The 16264-nt window shown below is 47.4% G+C and overlaps 1 protein-coding gene across 1 annotated transcript in view; it reads left to right on the top strand.

The window, feature by feature from the left end:
- The window catches only part of RPS19BP1 (ribosomal protein S19 binding protein 1), a 45791-nt gene that overhangs the window by 14721 nt on the left and 14806 nt on the right, over positions 1 to 16264 (top strand). Inside the window, exon 2 of the mRNA XM_077452402.1 lies at positions 12503 to 12655. Within this exon, the coding sequence (XP_077308528.1) occupies positions 12503 to 12655 (153 nt within the window). The remainder of the gene's footprint in view (positions 1 to 12502; positions 12656 to 16264) is intronic.

Genomic DNA, 16264 nt, shown 5'->3' with positions numbered 1-16264 from the left:
CCCGACCAGTACATTAACAAAAATTTAATTCCACTGTTGAATAGATTTAAGTGTAAGTGTGACGTCTGGAGTAGGCTTCCGTTATCAGTGATGGGTCATTGCAGCCTGATTAAGATGATATGGATGCCACAATTGCTATACGTCTTACATAATGCACCGGTATGGATATGCAGAAAGTGGTTTAAAAAAACTTGAGACCCTCTTCCGGGAGCTCGTTTGGAGGAAGGGCACGGCCCGGATACGGACGTTACAGTTACCGATAGAGGAGGTCTGGCGGTGCCACACCCTAGGAATTACCTGGCGGCGCAGCTGCAGCATCTGGCGGGTTGTGACTCTGAGCAGGGAAGAAAGTTAAAAGGAGGGATCAGAATGATAGGAGCCCCACATGAACTTATAGCTGAGGTTTTGGAGGCAGACTCCTTTCAGCACAGTAACTCTGTAACCAAGATGGTGGGTAAGATATGGAAAGCAGTGAAATTAAAAATGGGTTACACTGGGCTGCCAGAATTTACACCTCCTTTGGGATAATAAAAACCTACCGGAATTACTTATAATAGGTAAGGTTAAAAGGTGGGAAAGGGACGGCATAACCAAATTGATCCAACTTTATGACGGTGGGGTCTTAAGAACATTCTTGGACTTAAAGAAGGCCTACGATATACCGCAACAATCATTTTTTAGTTACCTACAGGTGAGACACGCTTTAGCAGCACAGTTCGGGGTACATATGCCACGGTGGGATAAAACGCCTCTACTTTGGAAGTTACTTATAACGGACAAGGCAAGTGGGTGTATATCAGAAGTTTATAAGCAGTTGGGTATGAATTCAAACCAGGAAATTGATCACCCGAATCTGAAGAGGAAGTGGGAAGAGGATATAGGGGAAATCAGAGGTGCAGTGGAGGAGAATAATTGAGCTCGGGCCGGTGACGTCGCCCCCCCCCCCGATGATAGTTGCCCTAGATGTCGGGGACAGGGAGACCTTTTGCACATGGTGTGGCGCTGCCCGAAGTTATTTCGGTATTGGAGAGATGTGGTGGATATTATTAAGATCTTTGAGTTAGAACTGGTAATGAACCCGATCCTGTGTGTGCTGGGCTGTAGGCAAGAGCAGAGAGAACCAAAAAGTACTACGGCGGCAGTGGTACGCTGCTTATTTCAAGCGCGTAGGCTGATCGCGCAAAGATGGCAAGCTGAGAGGGCCCCTTTGGTGAGCGAATGGACCCAAAGTATTAATGAACTAATATGGAAAGAGAACACACTATATGTAAAGAGAGGGAATTTCAGAGAGTGGAAAGAAATTTGGAGGCCCTGGATAAAGGTGATGGGATACCCTATTGATTAAAAAGAACTAGTAGAGGGAGATATAGGTGTTATAGTGGTGGTTCATCGTTGTCTCTGTGCTTGTTTACGTGAAGGGGGGAGTGAGGGGGAAGGGGGGGAAAAGGGACAAGAAATGAAATTAGGCTGTTGTTGCTAGTAGTTTTTTTTTTTTTTTTTTTTTTTTTTTTTTTTTTTTTTTTTTTTTTTTTTTAGGATGATTTGTAATTTTTGATGGAAAATCTAATAAAGAATATTGAAAATAATAACTATAGGCCACGATGATGAGGAATCATGCCGAGACATAAATGAGCTGTAAGGTGATTAAGTCTCTTGCATAGGATTTCTGGATGTGGAAGAAGGAAAAAAAAAAAAAAAAGTATTAACCATACGAACAATAGTCAAAAACAAAAGTACCCTTGTTGACAGCCAGGTGTCAACCCTGCCCTTATCTGATGGCATCCCTGGGAACTTAGGAGCTACCAGATTGGTCCTATACCCTGAAAATAACTATATAACCCTTTAAACTTTGCGCAGTAGCAGTGCAAGGCCGTGCGTGGGAACTTGTGGAAGTTCTTAGTGGGTCAGCCGGTGCAAGCCGGCAGCCACACTCCGAGCTGAGCCCAGCTCAACAGAGTGGTCCCCAACTTGCAGTGGCTTGAAAACTAGGTGAAGCGGAGGGGGGGGGGGGGGGAATTGTTCCTCTTAACAGATGGAGAACACTAGGTTTCCTTTTCTCATGAACCAACCCAACTGTGGGGGTTCAATGTAAGTCTCTCGTCGAGGTACTAATGAGGTGGCTCCGGTGTTGACAGGAGGTCATAGTTGCAAATGGCAGGTAATGATTTAAAAGGTGCAGGTATCTGTGCTGAAGGCCCATTCCCGCCTGATGTAGTCAGCCAGTCGTCGGCATCCGCTGGGTTGCCGAAAAAACGGACTATGCCCTCGTGCTGGACTCGCAGGCGGCTGGGGTAAAGCATGCCATATTTTATGTTCTTATCTCTGAGTCGCCTGCGAACGTCGGTGAAGGTCTTCCTCTTTCGCTGTAAATCGGCCGAAAAGTCAGGAAAAAGAAGCACGGAGGTGTTACCATATTTGAGACTGGGATGCTTGCGGGCTTCGGAGAGGATCCTTTCTCGGTCCCGGTAATTAAGGAAGCGGACCAGGAAAGACCGGGGGGCCTTTCCTGGAATGGCGCAGCCGGTGGGCACCCGATGGGCCCTTTCAACCACATAGGTAGGAGAAACCTCGGTGAGGCCCAGAAGATTTTTAAAGAACTCAGCAAACTCAGCAGGGTGCTCCCCTTCCTCCCTTTCAGGTAGTCCCAGGACTCTAACATTGTTGCGCCTGAGCCGCTTCTCAGCGTCGTCGGACTTTGCGACCAGGGACTGCACGGTGTGCTGCAGCTCAGCAATGGAGGAGGCATGGGTGGCAGTAGATCTTCAGTGGCGGATATTCTGCTCTCAGTTTCGGTCATTCTGCCTCTTATTTTGTCGAGATCATTCCTGATTAGGTTGCACTCCTCAGCAAGGTGATCGATGCAAACAAGCAGTGAGGTTTTGCTCTGCTCGACGGCAGCAAGGATCGTGGCCATACTGTCTTGGGACAGCGAGGCCGGTTCCCCTGTGGCCGGAACCTACCCAGGACCCATCTCCAGGTCCGCTAATAAAGACCGGAGTCGTCCAAGCAGGATGGGGTCCGGCTGCGGGGGCACTGACCCGCTCCCAGAGGCCCTGGAGTCCTTCTTCCCCTTTTTAGAGGTGGAGGACATCTGGTGAGGCTCCAGAGGGGACACCAGCAGAGTTGCAGCACGGGTCCAGAGCACTGTCCAGGAAGTAGCAGGAGCGGCCCAAGGGGGAGCAGACGACAGGCCTTGAAGAACACCGCCCAGGCAGGCCGCAGCCGACCCCGGTCCCACACCACAGACCCCCCAGGGAAGGAGGACTTATAGGAGTGGTGTGCAGGCAGTGCTGTGAGGAAAGGCCCAGTCCAAGGGCAGCAGGGCCACCAGGCACCTCCACCAGCCCCCACAGTAGGCAGCCACTAGGCAGTACACCTCCACGGGGAGGTGGAGGTAGGATGAGGGTGGTTGGGGCAGCAGGAGCAGCAGTCCGCCGGGTGGCTGTGCAGGAGAGATCGGCTGCACTAGGCCGCACCAGGCCGCGGCCGCCACGGGTGCTCCCAGCGGCCTCCAAGGTACACCAGGCAGGTAGAGGGGCAAGGGTGAGGATGGGGGAATGTCCCAAGGGCGGACGGAGCCTCCCGCCACACAATCCGGCCGGCCGCGGTACACCTCCGGGGGTAGCTTCCTAGGAAATGGCGGCGTCGGTTAGGCCCAACTAGGCCGCGGCCGCCGCGATCTCACCCGGAGGCCCGGGCGGTCTCCCCAAGCACACCGAGCAAGCAGGGGGGGGCAGGCAAGAGGATGGGGAGCAGTCACGGGGCACTATGGTACTCCTTACCGCACGGCCAGGCGGGGAGCAGTTCTGCCCGGTCAGGCCTCAATCCACAAGATGGCGGCGTCCTCCAGCAGGCGATGTCCGTTTTTTACCCCAGCCCTGATCCCTCACAGAACGGACACAGGGCTCAGTGGGGGACAGTGGGAACACTGCTGGCAAGGTGGCTGATCCTGATATGGTATATTTATGTGTGGATGGCAAAGGATTGCACAGGATAGCAGTTAGGATGTCGGAGCTCCTCTAAAGCACGTCTTCTGGCTCTCACATCCGGACACGCCCCCTAAAAAAAAAAAACTTGATTTTAAATCCCTAATTTTTAAAGAGCCACTGTCATCTCTGTCCTGCAGCGGCTCATCCTTTTGAACCACTGTTGACTCCGCGACGGTCCCATTCACTTTAATGGGATGGCTGGTGATTCAGCAGTGACCCAACAAGGTGAGTAATGTGGCGACAGCAGGTCAACGGATGCCCGCTAACAGGTGCTGCCATGATGAATCTGAAATGACAGGTGCTCGTGAAATGTGAGGACTCATTCTTTCTGGTAGTTAGAATCTTTAATGTTTGGAAACAAAATAATGGATTCCTATTTAGAATAATAAGCTGTCTGGTTAGCAAATATTCCTAAACTTGGTCTCTTTTTATGGCCTGCTGCCATTTTGTTCCTCAAGGGAGGAATAAAGTACCTCAAGCTATGTGCAGGAAGAGCACAAGGTTTATAAGCTGTTTAGAAGGTTTTACTTTCATTTTTACTGCTTGCCCTTCCTCCTCACAGTTGGAGCCTGGTACAGATGTATTTCTCTTCAAACAATCATACAGTTTGTAGTGTACATAGATTTGTAAAAGAATATTCCTGAACTTTGTTTTATATCATGCGAAAGAGGGAAGGGGGCTCTCAGTGGATCAAAGATTCTAGTGTGGTGGTCTCATCCCTGATACATTTTGAAAAAAAAAAAAATCCCCCTATATAAATGGGATTATAAGTGACCACCAACACCACACATAAATCATAAACATGAATATTTTATTAACAAATACAGAACAAAAGATACACATAAATACATTAAAACCAGAGGGACTACTAAGCAAACAGTGTCCCAATGGTGTAGCAAAATGTTATAAACACATAATTACATTAAAAAAAAAACAATATTAATCATATTCTAAGCTGATGACCCCACACCCGACGCGTTCAGGGGTGAAGAGCAAAAAGTTGGGTGGTAAGTTGATAATTCTGAGATATTAAATCAAAGATAGATGTATTGGGACCATTCCATACAAATGCCTGTCATTGGTTTGTGTGGCTTTGTCCCAGACTGGTATTTGGCCATGACTACTTCCCTTTTGGTCCACCCTTCCCAATCTTCTGTGCAAAGAAAGAACTGGTTGCACAAATCTGTAGGTGCCTCAATTCTCATATACAAAAGGTTTTACTCAAAATAAGCAAAGAGCCTCAATAGGCTCAAGATTTGCAAAGAGAATGTGCCCGCAGGAGAGACTGAAGCCAGGGGCTCGGCAATGCGGCCCATAGATTAATTGACAAGTCACAGAGTGTTTCCATGCATGTGGCAAAGGGATGTAGCTTGTTTTATATCATGGTTACTGTGAAATTGTGTGAATGCATCAATGCAGTGCATGTTATCTCAGGTTGCTAATCTTGGATGCATTGAGTTTACCAAAAATGTAAATATTGCAGAATATGCTACATAACTAAGATCCATTTCATGCTAAATAAGCTCAATTATTAGTGTATCTTAAATAGAAAACTAGATTTTTTTTTTTTTCCCCCCGTAACTGCTTTCAGAACAGCCACCTATGAGAGAACTCGGCTCTTTCTTTCTGAGGAAATGGCGCCCAGCCCAGAGTTAAGGCATGCTTCCCCCACCATCTCCTTGGTTTTTGGTGTTACCTCTGGCAGGAGACACTGCGAGGAGCCGTGGCTAAAGACGGCCTGGGAAGATGAAGCCTGTATGTCCGTTGAAGGAGACAGAGATCCTTTAACTAGTGGCACTATACCTTAGAGAGAGGTTACCTGGCAGCTAGACTGTTTTCTGTTGCCACCCCATCTCTCCGAAAGTTGCGGCGAGGGATGCTCTGGGGGCCTGCTTTTAGCCTCTCAGTGGAGACTCTGTAGGAGGCGCCCCTCCCCCCCCCCCCCCCCCCTTTTCATTCTGGTTGCAGAATGCAGCAGGGCAGTGTGGCAGGTGATGTCGCTTCCAGCGGAGGGTGGGCACCTCTCCTTGTAACGCAGCTTCTGGTTCCAGCTCCGGATGCTGAAGACGGGCCAGACTGGGGGGGGGGGGGGGGGGGGGAACGACATAGGTGGCTGGAGGTCCCAGAGACCTTCCTTTTCACAATGGGAGCGTATCAGAGGCAGGAGCCATCCTGGCGACTTCTGTCATTGCCAACATCAGCCATCCTAAGGTAAGGAAGACCGGGGGGGGGCAGTTGCATCACTTACCTGTCTGTCACCTGCATCTCCACTGGTGGGGTTCTCTCTTGGTGATAGGAGGAGAGGAGGCACATGGGACCTGGGGGCTGGTGGTTCTATGTGCTTTCCCGGAGGGGTGGGGGTCCGGGTCACTACGGGTCTGGCTGGGGGTGGGGGTCCCAGGGCTCAGACTACCATTCCCTTTCCTGACGGTCACCCCCCTCCGGGGGAACCAGACATTTCCATATTTCCTTTCACAAATGCACCTAAGCCTTCGCCAGGGGAGTGAGTGAGTACTGCTGTCCCCGTCCTCAGTTCCTATGGAAAGCCAGGACTGCAGTAATGCTGGCCCCATAAGCTAGGGTTGCAATGCCGGGGGGGTGCTTTCCCCACTGACTGCATAGCTAGTATATGCAGGGGAAAGAGGAAGCTGCATGGCGCGAGGGGGTGGAGCTATTGTGCTCCAAGATGGCCCACAGCAAGCATCCAGTGTGGTCACTTCCGGAGTGTATGACGTCATCAGCGGGCGCTGGAGATGGCGGTTACATTCTCCACCCGGGGTAAACAGGGCGCATGGATGGTAGCTCAGAGGCTAAGGGCCCTGACTGGTCTGCTGGGAACCTGAGTTCAGATCCCAGTGAGGGAAAGCCATTCGTGTCCTAGGTACTGCACAGCACCTGCATCTGCTGCTGGACATGTGGCAGCTTTGTGGCTTAGAGGTGAGAACTTCTGCTTGGGACTGGTGTTCAAAAGGGGAAGACCCAACAGCGGCTACAGACCACAAGAGGGGTGGGATGGACTCCTCTGTGACACCTGCACAGGCAGCGGAAGCAGGCCCCAGCACTTCTGACTGGAGTTGTTTGTACTTCCATGCACATAATTTTGAGCATTTCATTTTCCCCCTTGTAACCAGTAGGGACTGGGTGAAGCGGAAACTTTTTTTTGTTTAGTTTTTTTTTCCTCCCTCCTGCACAAGGTGTATGACGTGGGTTTGGCTGAAATAACACTGTGGTCAAACACGAGGCTGGCCACAGAAAAGCAACAATGGTGAGGCAGTCATGGCTCAAAACCAGTGCAGCAATGGGAGTCTGCCTGGAGACATAGGATCTTATCCTCATGTCAGCTCCTTGCTGCAATCGTGATGGGGCCGGAGACGCAGTTTGCATCATTTCCGGTAGAACCCGCGTCTTCACTGTGCGCCGAGACTTCCGGTTCTCCAAGGGCGCAAGGAGGAAGGGGAAAGCCCAGGCTGGGCCTACTATTCCCGTCCAGCAATACCGGACCAGCGGTGGGATCTGGTGTGGGGGGGGGGGGGGCAGAACCATGGAGGCAAATCCCCAGGACACTCCTGCAGATGCAGGCACCAGCCAAACCTAGGTAGGCTGCTGGGCAAGCCTTGTACTGAGGTTTCTTCATGTCGGTAGTTGTAAGGCTAGGACTTTGTAATACTCCATGGTGGTTGATGCCTCACTGTCCCAGGAATATGTAGTTTGGTGGTTGCAGCACGGGTGTTTAAAGAGGGTAGGGGTTTGAGGCAAAAAGGGAAAGGAAAGGGGCGTATACTTTTTAACTGTCCAGTCAGATGTAAACACATCTGCTTCCACCAGTAGAAGAGCTGCGATTACCTCTTCACCAGGCCTTAAAACACCCAGCTCCGGGCTTTCCCGTGGGGTCAGGGAGCATAGCCCAGCGTTAGTTGGCCTCATCAATGGAGTTTGATGAGGAAAAAAGTTCAGTTGTCCAGGCATGATACTATGTATGAGGCCCTGGGGAAAAAGAATGCGAAAATATTCCCTATACATTACGTATTTTCTGACCTTGTCCGTAAGGAGTTGGCCGAGGCATATAAGAGCTTTCTTTCCAAATTCTCTTTAAAATTCCCCTTATGACGAGAGCCCAGAGGCGGTCTGGAATAAAAATCCCAGTGTTCAAACAGTCTGACCTTGCTTTCGAGGATATGGGTCATTTTAAAGGACCCAATGGACAGGAAAACAGACAGTCTTAAAGAGGGCCTGAGATGCATCAATGGTAGACCTGAAGCCAGCTCTAGCCACTTCTTGTGTAGCTAGAAATCTGGAGTTCTGGTTGTTACAACTACAAGAACAGACGGGAGAAGGGAGCTCTTAAAAACCTTCCCTATGCTTTTCAATGCAACAAGTTTCATATCTGTCGCTCCAGCGGATTCCATAGTATTGACACCGGTCCCTATTCAGGAACAGGGGGATGGTTTTTACTCGCAAATCTTTGTGGTTTAAAAAAAAAAAAAAAAATCAGGGATGTTCAGATTAATCCCGAACCTCTCCATCCGATGCAAAAGATTTCGGATGGAGTCCATTTACTCAATACGGAATCTTCTCCAAAAAGAGTTTATGGCTACCCTGGATTTAAGGGATGCCTATCTGCATATCCCAATAAGGAAAGAATGCCAGAAATGTCTTCGTATGGCGATTTGGACACCAGAGTTTATCACTTTCAGTGCAGAGCACTTCCCTTTTAGACTGTCGACCTGAGACTTTCTACCAAGGTTCTCGGGGAAGCACTCGTTCGGTTGAGACTTCAATCAGTCTCAATCATTCCGTATCTAGACTACTTTCTCCTCATGGCCCACTCGGAGAAACAACTTAAGCTGAGTCCAAGTCCTGACAAAGTCAATTGGGGTGTATAATCAGTGTGGAAAAATACTCCACCCCCCCCCCCCCCTACTGAATATTCTGTATTTTGGGCTACAAGATCCTGTGCATAGATCAAAGGATAGTGTTGCCGGAAGAAAAGATATCGAATCTGAAGCGGAGGATGTCCTTTCTTCAAACTAGCACCAAATGTACATTGAGAGAGGTGATGTCAGCATTAGGACTTATGACCGCAGCAATTCCGGCCTTACAGTGGGCTAGGTTCCACCAAAGAGACCTTCAGTGGTTTGTGTTTGGAACAGTTTAAGTATTCTTCCAGATCTTTGTATTTTATTGATCCTCACCAAAGTAAAAGATTCCCTCTGGTGGTGGAAGGACACGGAAAGCTTAAACTAAGGGGTACTCTGGGTCTTGCCCATCATATCCATACTGACCACGGATGCGAGCATCTCCACTTATGCTGGGCCCAGGGCAGGTGGATGCCAGAAGAGAAACGATTCTCTTCCAATTGTAAGGAACTAACAGCTATACTCAGAGCCCTACTAGTGTCTCAAGACAAAATACAAGGTTGCCATCTACAAGTCTCAGACGGTATGATGGCAGCAGCCTATATAAGCAAGCAGGAAAGCACCAGAAGTACTCGGCTAATGTTAGTGGCCAAGCACATATTTCAGTGGGCAGAATCCAATATAGAATCTATCTCTGCAATACACCTGGAGGGAGCAGAACAGCACTGCAGACTTGATTCGACAACTAGTTTTGAATCAAGAGTATTCTCTGCACCCAGAAGTTTTTGACCACATAGCAGCTTATTGGAGGGGGGGGCAGCAGTGGACCTATTTTGCAAATAAAAAAAAGTTCCCAGGAGATCAACACTTGGAAGTAGGCGCCTTACAGACTCCCTGGACCTTCAACTTGGCCTATGCGTTTCCACCGCTTCACCTCATCCTGAGAGTTCTAGCAAAGTTTCTAGCGTAAGAAACGTGTTTTAATCCTAGTGACACCATTTTGGGCCAAGAGGCCATGGTTCACAACTTTACTAAAGTTGACAGACCAGCCGCCTCCTGAGGCTTTCCTGCAGAGAAGATCTCTTGTCAGAGGGACCTCTCTTAAATCTGCAAGTAGCCATGCTGAACCTTTCAGCGTGGTTACTGAGGAAGGAATTCTGAGGAGCAAAGGCCTAACTGAGTTGTTCAGACCTTACTATAGAGCCGAAAACCAGTCACCCGAGCTATTTTATAGAAAATTCTGGTAGAAGTTTAACAGCTGGTTAGATAGCCGAGGTGAGGTAAACAAGGATATAGCATACATCCTACAGTTTCTCCAAGAGGTGATAGACAAGGGATTAACTCCTAGTATTAAGGTTCAGTTGCTAGGTTCTGTAAGGCAATTACTAGACACAAACTGGTCAGTTTATGTAACTCCAACCTGGGACCTATCGATGGTCTTCGGGGCCTTTTTGGGGCCACCATTTGAACCTATCTCGGAGGCCTCTCTAAGACTGATCACATTTAAGAAGGTGCTCCTCGTGGCAATCACTTCAGCCCGTAGGGTTAGTGAAATCCAAGCTCTCTCCATTAGCCATTCCTTCAGATTTTTGAGGACAGTCATCCTAAAGACTGACCCTTGGTTCTTGTCAAAGATGGCATCTAGGTTTCATAGGTCGCAAGATAGTGTCCTCCCTTAATTTTGTCAGAACGCCTCAAACAAAAAAGAGAAACAATTTTAATTTACTAGATGTGAGGCGGTGTTTCCTAGAGTACCTAAAGGTAACCAAACCATTTAGAGTTAGATTTACTTTTTATCCTCTTTTTCTGGATAACGTAAGAGACCAAAGGCTACTAAGGTCACCATAGCTTTGTGGATCAGGCTAGATATTGCAGAAGGGTATAGAGTTCCTCCTGGGGGAGTGTTAAAGCCCACTCCACAAGGGCACTCTAGGCATCCTGGGCAGAAAGAGCTGGTGCCACCTCAGAGCAAATATTTAAAGCAGCCACATGGTCAAGCTTCTCCACCTTTTTACAAGCCATTATCGGCTAGACCTAATGTCTAGTCAGGATCAGGCTTTTGGGAGAAAAGTCCTTGATGCTGTGGTCTCCTCCTGATCTGGTAAGTATTTGGGGATCCTCTCAAGGGCTATCCTGGAGGACGACTGGGGAAAATTGGAGTTAGATTTACCGGTAACTCCTTTTCCAGTGGTCTTCCAGGACAGCATGATCCCACCCTTGAATTGCGTTTGATGTATTAATGTTATTACCTGTTATGGTTATAATTTTTCAGTTCCATCCTTTTTGGTTCTTGGTAAATGACTGGCCAGGAACCTGAGGGACCGCCTTTTAAACTGTGGCAATGTGTTTCCTGTGGCAATGGTAGGGACTCCATCTCTCAAGGGCTGTCCTGGAAGACCACTAAAAAAGGAATTACCGGTAAGTCTAACTCCGGTTTTCCTCCCATAAAACGTCCTCTTTGGGCCTAAACTAGTAAAGGGTTGGTGCTCTTGGGTAGATGTTGTCGCTTAGAGCTGACGTTTCCCCAGGTGCTATGCCATCTCGCCCACCTGCAGTCTTACCGGTGGGCATAGAACACTATGGTCATTCTTTGTATCACAATGGCTTAAAAGACCACGCTTCTCTGTCCTGAGGGCTCTGGGAACCTGGTGGTCTGGCTACTAAGAGGGATCCCTCAAGATTATATGTTATGCTCCACTTACCTGAGATTTGGAGGTGTTGCAGCTGGACCAGTTTAAGGTCTGCAGTCTCCCAAGTAGGACCAAACTTTACTTATTGTAGGTCCTCTTGGGATCTTTCTTTTGAATTTTGGTTCATGTCAAGGAGTTTCCTTCCTTGTTTTGTAGGAACTAAAGTAAGGGTTCAAATCTCTAGGAGTACCTGGGCAAGATGGCATTAGCTAACAATCGGACAAGCGTATATGTAGGAAGATCTCAGAAAAGATACTTCTCTATGCCAGATCTGTGCAGCATCGCGATTCAGCTCTCCCACCTTTTACTTGACACTAGAGGCTGATCTTGTCGGCAAAGGGATCAAGCTCTTTGGACACAGTACTGTAAGCCATATTCCCACTCTAAGGGTAAATGCTTGCTTGTCCTCTCATAGGTGGCTGTCCTGAAAGACGAAATGGGAAAATTTAGTTACTTGCTGGTAATGTCTTTCCCAGGAGTCATTCGGGACAGCATAGTGTATCCACCCTTTTTGGTTTCCTTTTTGGGTTCCTGACTCAGGAACCATCAAAAAGTAATTTGTGGTGTATGATGCGTTCTTGTGCCTCTCCCCAGCTGGCCGCATTTGCTCTTGAAGAACTGAGGTGCTGGCGAGGAAGCGTGCTTTTTAAATCTAGGCTTTTTCCTCAGAAGGGAGGAGCCAAGGTCTCTCATAGGTGGCTGTCTTGAAAGACTCCTGGAAAAGACATTACCAGTAGGTAACTCCTAATTTTACTCCAAAAGCGTTTTTTTTTTTTAAATTTGCTAAAAATCAAAAGAAATGTCTGATATTTAAATCAAAAATTCCTTTATTTTCCACTATGGCTCTAAGTATCTGAGTGTTGCCCTTTATTCTCCCATCATGTGTACTGTTGTCCAGCTTGGCTTATGGTTCACTGTCAGCCTTTTTTACTTTGTAACATTCAATTCTTTATGTATGAAAATCTAGGTTTCAAAAAGCAACCAAAAAAGCACAAGCAGACTGATGCCTTAAACAGCAACAAAATAGGAATGAAGAAGCAGCTCCGAAAAAGGAAACCTCAGGGACAGCCACAAAATCAGAGAGCGACGGCCAAAAACAGAGTTGTTAAATCAGCAGTAGGTAAGGCTTGTGAATGGGGGGGTGGGATTGGGACGGGGGAACAGGTGAACGATCTGCGTTTTTTACTAGACAAACCCAATATAATTTTACATCATGGGACACAAAGCCATAGTAGTTACTATGTGGATTATAGGCCACCTTCAAGTGATAGACACTGGCACACCCTAAGACAAAAAGTGCACTCCCTATATAACCCCCTCCCACTACTGGGAGTACCTCCGTTTTTTTTTTTTTTTTTTTTTGCTAGTATCTAAAATGTTGTTCACAAGTAAAGATGTGCTGAGCTCCACTGGAGCAATCCTTGTTGGGGCTATCCATTCAAAGTGTCTTGCCTGTGAACGCTTCTTTTAGGGAGCTGGACTCTGAGATCCAGTACTTTTGGTAGTAAGGCCATAAAGTTTTACTGGCGGTGGTGCTATTACAGGTCCAGGATTGTGGGTTTCCCCAAGGATCCCCAGCTCCTGAAGGTTTAACGGAACCCACCGTGAAGATTGGGTCTGTTGGTTTTACTACAGAAAAAACCCTACGGTGGGAAAGGTAAGTGGAGTTTTCTAAGAATTTTTTTTTTTTTACGTCTCCTGTAAATTCAGTGAATGTTGTCATGCCTGTGTCACCATCTCATGCTTCTCTGAGAGCCCACGATGTGTCCAGGAACAGCAAATTCCTTTCCTCCAGTCAGCAGTTAACCTCTGGTAAGTCAGGGGGGATTTCCTCACTACCAGATGCCCTCCATGCCTTTTTTTTTTTTTTTTCCCCTCGTTACGGTGAAGATGCAGCGTAAAAAAAGCGCGAATGGCACACCGCCTTACTCGGTGGCTTCCATAGGATCGTAAGCTCACACGGGAAAGGCTTTTTCAAAAGGAGAGGGGTTGTAGGCAACAGGGGGAGGGACTTGGTGTGATCTTGGAGTCCTCCAACGCCCACCGCGGTAGAGTGTTTAAAAGGCACCATTGTTGCTGCTGCAAGCTGCGGAGGGACATGAGCAAAGGTGGCTTGAAAGAGGTTTGGTGACTGCATCAGGCTGAGCATTGATGGCAGCAACAAGGCTGGGCTATTGTTCAAGCAGTGGATGCATTCCACCGCCTGCTTTTGTGCATCGGGCTATGGTCGGAAGGAGGTGGGCAAAAACATCTCAAAATGGTCTCTAGAAAGTCTTCCACAGTCACACAGAAGCCTAGAACCATCTCGAAAAAACCCTGAGAGTAATATGGCTGGTCAGAGTGAGCTATCAGGAGTGACGAGTGTTGCAGCTGCACTTAACACTGCAGCCCCTGTATATATTACTAAGGAGGTTTTTTTTCTTCAACCATTTTAGGCTTGTAGCAAAGAATTGATGCTTTAATCGCATCCCAGAGTGGGACTAAGAGGAACAGGTCCCTATCCATTGTTCTGACTAAGGAACAAGGGGCGAGAGATGATGAATTTTCTCTCAGGGCACCAGGAAGAGGCTGGTGACTCCTCTTGCAAAGAACCTAATAAGGAAGGATCAGGTTCGCAAGAAAGATTGTTGGTACAGTCTCTCACTGAATTGGTCCGCTCCAGATTTTTGCTACCAGTAGCGGAGTCAGTCGGTGAGCACATTTCTAAGGTTTGGGTTCATTAAAGCCTCATCAAACTGTTCATGCTTTTCCTACCCATTCATGACTAAAAAAGGTTATATATTCTGAGTGGGAGCACCCAGATAAAGTTTTTTTTTTTTTTTTTTTTTTTTTTTTTTTCTCCAAAAAAGTTTTCAACACTTCCTATGGAGGAAGAGTTTAGTAAGCGGTACAAATCGAAGGGGGATCGGAGATTCGCTATCCAAGGACCTCGGCTATGGAACGCTCTACCAACCAACATCTGCCTGGAAGAAAACCACCAGGCCTTTAGGGGAAAAAAAACCTCAAGACCTTCCTCTTCTAGTTGACAACGATTCAGTTCGCGTTGTGCGCTATACAAATATTTCATTCGTTCATTCATTCAAGAAATGGGGGATTCCAGCTATTGACTCTGCTATATCCTCTGAACAAAAACCTGACTTGTCCAGTAGATAATGCTCAAATACTGAAGGGTTAGGTTCAAGAGATGAGTTGGAATTCCCTTTTTAAAAACTATTTCGCCTGCAGGTTCAGTGGTTCAGCTAGCCATGTCAGCGATCGGGGTATCTCGATCCTTAAAGGACCAATTTATAGAGGTACTCAAGGTTATTCTTGGTCAGCAGGCCCAAGATTTGTCCGGGATATCAGAGGTGTTGTGTTTTACCGTAGACGCTATGAAAGATTCTATTCTCCTGGCCTCACTGCTTATGTTAGGGCTGGTCCATGTGCATATAATCTTATGGTTGAAAAATTGGTCAGCCGAAGCGCAATCCAAAAAGCTCTTGGCCAGTTTCGCATTTCACGGTTAACGGTTTTTTGGTGACAATCTGGATGAATACATCCAAAGAATTTCTAATGGGGGGGGGGGGGTCCCTTTTTTACCGGTTAAGAAAAAGTTTAAGCAGTTTTCTTTTTAAACAAGATTCTTCAGTGCCCGGAGCATCAGCCTCCAGGCAGTCATGACTGCCTCCACCGTCAGGTTCGAGGTAAACCTCCAGGGTCAGTCCCAGGTTCAGAAGAGGCCCTGGGTGAGGAAACCCACAAAATAAAATATTCAAACCCCCTTATGGAGGGGCGCGCTCGCTCGAGTGGGGGGGGGGGGGGGGAGAGAGACATCTGCAGTATTCGAGGGTCTGGCAGGAACAATGTCAAGACAGAGGGGCTTCTTCAATATCTCCTAGGTTACGAACTAGAATTCAGAGAATTCCCACCTCCTTGTTTTCTCAGATCCCCAAAAATCTGTAAAAAAAAGTCTTTCTAGCTTTGGATCATCTGTCTCCAAAGAGTGATATTGGCAGCCCCCTTGGAAGTGCGAGGATTAGGGTTTTTATTCAAATCTTTTCTCGGTAACAAAACTGGGATGTCGGACCCCTTTTAGATCTCAAAGATCTAAACCTGTTTTTGAATATCCGCTCTTTTCACATGGAGTCAATCCGATCAGTTGTCATCATCCTACAAGGTAAAGAACTTCTGGCGTCAATCAACATCAAGGATGCTCATCTCCATATGCTGATTTTTCCCCACTCACCAGAAATATTTACGCTTCGAGGTAGAAAATCTTCATTTTCAGTTTGTAGCTCTGCCCATCGGTCTAGCTACTGCATCTCAGGTGTTTACAAAGGTCCTGGCTCCTCCTTTAGCCGGACTAAGGGCTCGACGTATAACAATACTAGCCTACCTGGACAATCTACTCTTGATAGATCAGTCAGTAGCCCACTTAAACCAAAGTTCGGTCCCCGCGGTCGGCTATCTGGAATACCTAGGTTGTATTCTCAACATAGATAGATTCTCCTTAAAACCATTGAGGAGATTTCAGTACTTGGGCCTGATAATAAAGTTCAGAAGAGGGTGTTTTTGCCCCAGGAAAGGATCAGTTCCATAAGGGAACTGATTCAGTTGGTCAAAACAAAGAATCCTTCTATTCAACTTTGCATGAAATTTTTGGGAAAGATGGTGGCTTCTTTCGAGGCCATTCCTTATGTGCAGTTTCATTCAAGACTGCTGGAAAACAGTATCCTGTCAACTTGTAACA

This window comes from Lithobates pipiens, unplaced genomic scaffold, assembly GCF_037356315.1.
Source record: "Lithobates pipiens isolate NorthernLeopardFrog02 unplaced genomic scaffold, aLitPip1_a1.2 Scaffold_23, whole genome shotgun sequence".
NCBI classification, from domain to species: Eukaryota; Metazoa; Chordata; class Amphibia; order Anura; family Ranidae; genus Lithobates; species Lithobates pipiens.
This window is presented reverse-complemented; position numbering and strand designations above follow the sequence as displayed.